This window comes from Sycon ciliatum, chromosome 11, assembly GCF_964019385.1.
Source record: "Sycon ciliatum chromosome 11, ocSycCili1.1, whole genome shotgun sequence".
NCBI classification, from domain to species: Eukaryota; Metazoa; Porifera; class Calcarea; order Leucosolenida; family Sycettidae; genus Sycon; species Sycon ciliatum.
This window is the reverse complement of record NC_088653.1, coordinates 18,673,599-18,681,098: the sequence shown is the minus strand read 5'-3', so window position 1 is coordinate 18,681,098 and position 7,500 is coordinate 18,673,599. Positions and strand designations below refer to the sequence as shown.

At 50.4% G+C, this 7,500-nt stretch overlaps 1 protein-coding gene across 2 annotated transcripts in view; it reads left to right on the top strand.

The window, feature by feature from the left end:
• Positions 1-1,097: 1,097 nt before the first annotated feature.
• Positions 1,098-7,500, top strand: part of LOC135827429 (uncharacterized) — a 26,850-nt gene continuing 20,447 nt past the window's right edge. For both annotated transcript variants that reach the window (XM_065339927.1, XM_065339928.1), the window contains exons 1-3: positions 1,098-1,688; positions 4,650-5,463; positions 7,000-7,327. In XM_065339927.1, coding sequence (XP_065195999.1) covers positions 1,227-1,688; positions 4,650-5,463; positions 7,000-7,327 — 1,604 coding nt within the window. In that variant the 5' untranslated portion in view covers positions 1,098-1,226. The remainder of the gene's footprint in view (positions 1,689-4,649; positions 5,464-6,999; positions 7,328-7,500) is intronic.

Sequence of the window (7,500 nt, the reverse complement as noted above, 5' to 3'; positions counted from 1 at the left end):
ACCACCAAGCTAGCGCAACGGTTAGATTTTTATACTCTGTACTACAGTCACTATGATTGTGTGCACTCGTTTCCAGTCAAAGGCCAAGGGCCCAAGTCACGTGTGCACTCTTTTCCATCCAGTCAAAGGGCATTGTGTAGAATCCATGGCATGTAGGCCAGCGCCAGCCTCACAGGGGAATACCCCACGTGGATGCGTTGAGAGGTGCATGACTTCTTCAAAGACAAAGCAGCGGCGCATGCAAATGCACGGAAATAAGCCAGCAAAGCCAGCTAAAAACTCAATTTTCCATTTTCTCTCTCAAATTTGGACAGATTTTGATCCGGTTTTTTAGGATACTTGTACAGTACACAGGTACAAGATCCAATCAAGAGTAGACCTACGACTCGACTACGACGACTGTATAGTGTATGAGTGTATTCAGTGTATGTACGAGTAGCCGGAGGGCCACGAGTAGATGTCTACGCGAGTAGGCAGTAGGGACCTTTCGCATTTGCTACGAAACGAATGCGAAACGAAAGTTTGATTCGGCTCGTAATCGTTTCGTTGAAAACAGATTTCAGGTTTCGCAAGTCGTCATGCAAATGTGCATGGCAACTACGAATACGGCCGCGGGCGCCGGTAGTTTGGCGTACGGGTTTTTACACGCACACGTGCATGGATCATGGAATCAAGGGAAAAATGTGTACCTATCCAAATAAATGTGTACCTGACGCCGTGACAGATTCGGAGCGTGCCACGAATGAAGAGGCTTCCATTCGTGAAAACGAGTTCTCCGCAGGGACTCTGACGAATCCTCGAACCCAGGTGACGAATCAGCATTCGTTTCGTATCCGTACGCGGGGTGCGAAAGGTCCCTAATACTAGTACTAGGCATCACATCAGCTGTGCACATGTGATCATGGTGATTTTGGACAAAAAAAGACTGCGCGTCATTGTATGTACGCGCGGACCACGCGACCAAGGCGACAATCAGTTGTCATGGCACTATTGTATAGGCTATCGATTACGTCATTTATTCGAACCAAACGCAAAAACCAAAAATCAAGCAAACGATCAAGTGCACGATACAAAAAACATTGTGTGGTGGTGCAGACTATTTTTCAATTATTTCCGAGTATTTCAGTACATGCATTTGGATTGGACGATTTGGACACGAAGGCAAAGGTGCATCCTTGTTGTTGTTTGCCGGCAAGCTAGGGCGAGGCCTGATCTGCTCACTGAAGATGAGCGCATCGGCGCGGTTCCTGCAGCGCCTCGGCTGTGCGGGACGCAATGCACTCCAGTCGTGTTCTACCTCTCTGAGCAGTAGATCCACTGCGAGCAGCAGGGCAGAAGGCGTGCTGTCCGGTCACAGCTGGGCCTACACCGGCGGTGCGCGTAGATCTTACGGCCAAGAGACCGCCGCACTCCTGACGAGGTTGGGTCCTAAGAAGACGTACAGCGACGAAGAGGTGCAATCAGCTAAACAGGCTATTATTGACGAGTTTTCTTACGGAATTGACTTCACCGTCAGCGAAGCCGATTTGGAGTGTCCAAAGTTTCGTCGCTACGAGGATGTGGATAAGAAACAGACCCGGAGGAATCCGAATGAAGACAACGTGTTCCCGGCTTACTCATTTATTGACTTCAAAGAAGACCAGAAACGAGACTTGGAGAAAGAGGGAGAGAGCGTCATGAATGCTAGGGTGAGGAATATCCCAGAGCTTGTTGACAAATAGAGACTAGGAACGTGTTCATCATCATCATCTGCGTTGCCGAAAAAATAATAATAGTAAAATAAAATTAAAATAATAAACAGCATTATGCAGCTGTGTAACCAGTAGATGCACAGTTGATCCACGGGTTAAGTGGCTTATAAAAAGGATACAGAACGAGTCACTGACTCGTGAATGCAAGCTCCACCACTCACAAATGACGATGCAGTGAAAGCTGGCCACGACGACCGGTCAAGGGGCCTTCAAAGTAGGGAGTTTAGTTCCGGTCACAGAAAAGCGAAAAGTGCAGTCACAGCTTGCCTGTACAAAGTGAATGGGCGCCTCGTGACTGCAGTTCGAGATGCAGTTCGAGGCCCGAGTATCTTCTTCCGCGGCCTTTTCGGCCTTGTCGATGCTATTTTTAGGTAGCTTTCCTTTCCAATGGTGCCACACATGCCATGCTTCCGAAAATAATGCCAGCGCGGATGCACTTCGAAGTACTAATTTCGACCAGATCCGTACTCAGCCCCGCGAGGAACACCCAATTTTCGTGTTCAGCGGCCTCGAATTAACCTATACCAAGAGGATTCTAGAACATTGAGGCTCGCGCTTTATCGCGGTAGAAGGAAGATGATCACAGAAACCAGCCCACGGCGATTTCCTGGTGGTAGACGAAAAAAATCGAGTGAACTGCGCGCACACTGTAGAAGCAGTGACGGTGAAAACATGTGACCTGTGCAAGCAGGCGCGCACGGCATGCGTGCACACTGCATGGCATGCACACATCCTGTATCGCCATGTATGTACCAGATAGTGCAGTGCTGGACGGAAACCACACGGCTCACATACATACTTGCATTTACTTCTGTGACTACTTTCTCCCCCATTTTCCGATCTTCAATCGACTATAACTCTAGATTGCCTTGGAATTTTGGGTTCAAATTTTCACAGGTTGTTTCTCACATCTTCCCGGTTTAGAAAAACTAGCGTTTTATGCGAAACTCACGAATTTGGTTTTTCGATTGAAGTCCCTATTCAAAGTGTAGTCTCTATTACCAGGTGGTCTCCTTATCCAGGGTCATTTTTACTGGGACCTTCAAGGTATGGTTTCTATTACCAGGTGGTCTCCTTATCCAGGGTCATTTTTACTGGGACCTTCAAGGTGTGGTCTCAATTACCAGGTGGTCTCCTTATCCAGGGTCATTTTTACTGGGACCTTCAAGGTGTGGTCTCAATTACCAGGTGGTCTCCTTATCCAGGGTCATTTTTACTGGGACCTTCAAGGTGTGGTCTCAATTACCAGGTGGTCTCCTTATCCAGGGTCATTTTTACTGGGACCTTCAAGATGTGGTCTCAATTACCAGGTGGTCTCCTTATCCAGGGTCATTTTTACTGGAGATACATGTACATGTAGCATCCCTGGTCCTAGTTGCAGTGGTCTCCTGGGACAGGTGGTCTCCTGGGACAGGTGGTCTCCTGGGACAGGTGGTCTCCTGGGACAGGTGGTCGCCTCACTGTAAGACATGTAAACCTAACGAGGAAGTTAATGTATAAACGTTTTAACGAGTGACATTTCTTCGTTATGCTGTAGTCAGATCTGTTGTGGCTGTAAGGCCTCATGCATGTACATGTATGGGTTATGTGTGGATATGCCTGAGACTGTAAGATGATCGTTAACGTATCTTCTCGTTAACCTATGAATTTTGGACAATCGTTAAATTTGCGACTCGTTATAATAACATATCTTACAGTATACGAGGACAGTAGGACCTGTCAAGGCAACCACTCGGATAAGGCGACCACCTGTCCTGAAAGACCACTGAAACCAGGACCAAGGGATCCTATTGCCAGTCAAATGACCCTGGATAAGGAGACCACCTGGTAGCAGAGACCACGTTTTGAAGGTCGCATGTCATGAGCGGTCGTCTTAGACAGGTTCCACTGTAGTCGCCCTGACAGGTTTTACTTTATACCGGACTGTCATGTGATCCCAGTGTCAGGTGACCTGTATGGTGTCATGTGATCCCAGTGTCAGGTGACCTGTATGGTGTCATGTGATCCCAGTGTCAGGTGACCTGTATGGTGTCATGTGATCCAGTGTCAGGTGACCTGTACGGTGTCATGTGACCTGTACAGTGTCGTGTACTAATGTGTGGGATGTGTTCATCCCCATGCACTGAGGTGACCGTTCATCCCCATGCACTGGTTCTGTGGTCGTTTTCGACGGCCTGCATACATATCGCTAGTGCCTCGGCCGCATTTCAGGCCACACTGCTACGTGGTATTCAGGTCGCATGCCAGTCCGGTCACCTGTAGGCCTAGCCCAAATTTGCCGGCAATTCTTCCAGCAAAATATCGAAATTTCCCACGAAAAGAAATTGCCAGCAAATTCTGAGCAAAATATCGAAATTTACAGAGGATCCGGGTGTGTTTTGGCAATTTTATTCTAATTTCTTTGGTTTCATTGGGCCAACGTCGTGCTGAAATAGCTCGTGCAGGTTGTCAGGGGTACATAAATTTGAAATCATGCTACAAAATCCGTAATACTGACACCATTTTCAGTTTTGCTTTCCTCATCAGAGTCACCATCCACTTTTACCAAAGTAGACGGTTCATTCGAAGCTATTTTTGCCACAAAGCAGGAGCAAAATGGAGCAAAATATCGGAAACGAAAGGCAATGCCAAGCAAAATATGGAAAGTGCTTGGGCAAAATTTGCCGGCAAAATATCGAAGCGCCCCGAGCAAATTTGGGCTAGGCCTAGTCACCTGACACTGTGATCACATGACAGTCCAGTCACCTGACGCTGGGATAACACGACAGTCCGGTCACCTGACATGATTTGTGTACCTATGTGCGAGTACACGGCCGAGAGTGTGCAACGAGTGTGTTTGTGTGTCTGTGCACGTGTGTGTGTGTGTGTGTGTGCGCGCTTGCGTTTTGCCGTGCTCAGAACATGATCACTCACTATCAAGCGCTGGACGTGCTCAGCGACACGAAACTCGCCGAGGTGCGCCGCTACCTACGCTCCCTACCGCTGGATCTGCTGCGCAACGAGTTCTTGCTGCCGCTCGTCTGCCGCATGCTCCTTCACTTTCACACCCCGCAGCTGCTGCTGATGACGGCGTTTGTGCGCTCGGCGGAGGAGCGCGAGCTGGCCAACGAGAAGATGCCCGACCTGCGGCTGGCCGCGCAGGAGCTGCGCAGCCTGCTGGACTCTCAGGCGGAGCAAGTGGCCGGCGACGTGGCCGTCTACCTGCAGTGCATGGCTGCCACCGAGGAGCCGGAGCTCGTGGAGGCGGAGATGCGACGCCTGCACCTGACTGCCGACCACGCGCGGGCGCGCCATTTCGCGGCCGTGGCGCACGCGTACGCGCAGCAGGAGCGCGTCGCGGACGTGCTGCGTCTGTTCTACGAGGGCAAGCGGCGGACGTTCGCCGAGGGCCTGATCGAGGACGTGCACCGCTACCACCTGCACTTCTGCTACCACGTCCACCCGGGCATGTTTTCCGTTCTGGTCATGCTGCTCGGGCGGCTGGACGCCAAACAGGGCGTGGAGTCGCCGTACCCTCTCTCCGCCGTCCCCGAAATCATGTCCGATGTGCCTAAGCGGCCCACCCCGGAGACCATCGTCAATGCCATGGCGTTGGCGCAGAATCGCTCGCTCGACGCCAGCACCCCGGGGGCAACGGGAGCGGGCACGCCGGCGCAGGCGAGCCAGGTGGCTGAGCAGCAGCAGCGTCCGGGTGTTCGCCATCGCGAGGCAGGTGAGCAGACTTTCTGCATTCCTACTCTCTCTCTCTCTCTCTCTCTCTCTCTCTCTCTCTCTCTCTCTCTCTCTCTCTCTCTCTCTCTCTCTCTCTCTCTCTCTCTCTCTCTCTCTCTCTCTCTCTCTCTCTCTCTCTCTCTCTCTCTCTCTCTCTCTCTCTCTCTCTCTCTCTCTCTCTCTCTCTCTCTCTCTCTCTCTCTCTCTCTCTCTCTCTCTCTCTCTCTCTCTCTCTCTCTGTCTCACACACACACACACACACACACACACACACACACACACACACACACACACACACACACACACACACACACACACACACACACACACACACACACACATACTTACTCCAATGCAGCTTTACGTGCAGTCTACCTCGCTTACCCGGTCCCCTCTTATCCGGATCCCTCGCCATCCGGCAGAAAATCGTTGGCTACCGATTTACTGGATATGCCATGCATACATACAGTATGTGTGTTGGATTATTCAGTTCCCTCGCCTCTCCGGATATTTTTTTGTGTGAAACGGGTGTGTGCGGTTAAGCGCGGTGTGAGTGTGCAGTGATACCTGGTGAAGATGAACACTGATAAGACTCACCTTGATGTTGAAGAACTTGCACGCTCACTCATACACGCCGTTTATCCGGGCGGTCCGGGACCGACCGGGCAGTGCCCGTAACTTTGAAATGTCCGTAACTCCGAATCATACACATTTTATAGAAAAGAAAAAGACCAAGGAGCTACAAGTTACTCCTTATGTGTCCACTAACACCACCAGTTACTGAACAATCAGCTCATGCGATAACATTGCACGACACTGACCGACGGTACTGACGTTCTACAACTAAAAACTATAAATCAAATCCTCGGCTCACCAACCGAGTCCATTCTCACACACATGTTGATGGGGAAAGGCCATAGATACCGTAAAGTCGTGTATAAAAGCCGCGGCTTCCATGACTTTCTTGGTGAAATTGTGCAGGCTTCTATAATGAGACAGGCTTCTATACAAGACAGGTATTTCTATTGTATGTCAACACTAAAACCAGGCTTCTGTGTGATTTGATGGGCCCAAAATTGCGGCTTCTATTCGAGGGCGGCTTCTATTCAAGTGCGGCTTTTATACAAGACTTTACGGTATGCCATATGGCGTCACTATTTCCGCAAAAAGTGCCGAAGAGTAAAGATATTTCCACTGAAGCCCGCCCAAAGGGTGCCCGATAGACCAAAGGGTGCCCGTGACTTCAGGGTCCGGATATTGCACGGGGTTGTGTAGAGTTGGACCCACCATGACTTCAGGGTCCGGATATTGCAGGGGGTTGAGTAGAGTTGGAGCCAACATGACTTCAGGGTCCAGATATTGCAAGGGGTTGAGTAGAGTTGGAGCCAACATGACTTCAGGGTCCGGATATTGCAGGGGGTTGAGTAGAGTTGGAGCCAACATGGCTGTCCCGCATGGTCGTGTGACGGATATGAAAACCACTCTATTGTGCTCCGCTCTCGTGCGCCATGACCTTTGTGTTTGGGTTTTGTCACAGGAGCAGCGGGGGGAGGAAGCTCAGTCGGTGGCTTCTCGCGCATCCCAACACAGCAGCAACAGCAGCAACTGCAGCAACAGCAGCAACAGCGACCAGATCAGCAACTTCAGCACGACAGGGCAAACTTCAACACGGCCATCAGCCCACCTCCGTTAATTCAACCGCGTGACGAGGCTATTGTCAACTGGGATTGGCAGGCACCGGCCAAAGTTGAGTGTCCCGACTGGCGCCGAAATTTCTTCTTCAAGGAACTACTTTATGACACAGTCGTTGCGAAGACTCCCCAGACTGATGTCAGTGCTGATGCACTAGCCAAGTATTTCGGAAGGTATAGTCCTTTTCCACAGTTGTGTGTGTGTGTGTGTGTGTGTGTGTGTGCCTGGATGTGTGCGTGTGTGTGTGCGTGTGTGCGTTACTGCGTACGGCCAGTCAACCTCGCGAATAGCAACCTTGGAGATAACAACTCGCGAATAACATGTATATAATCGTCTGAGTGTTTAT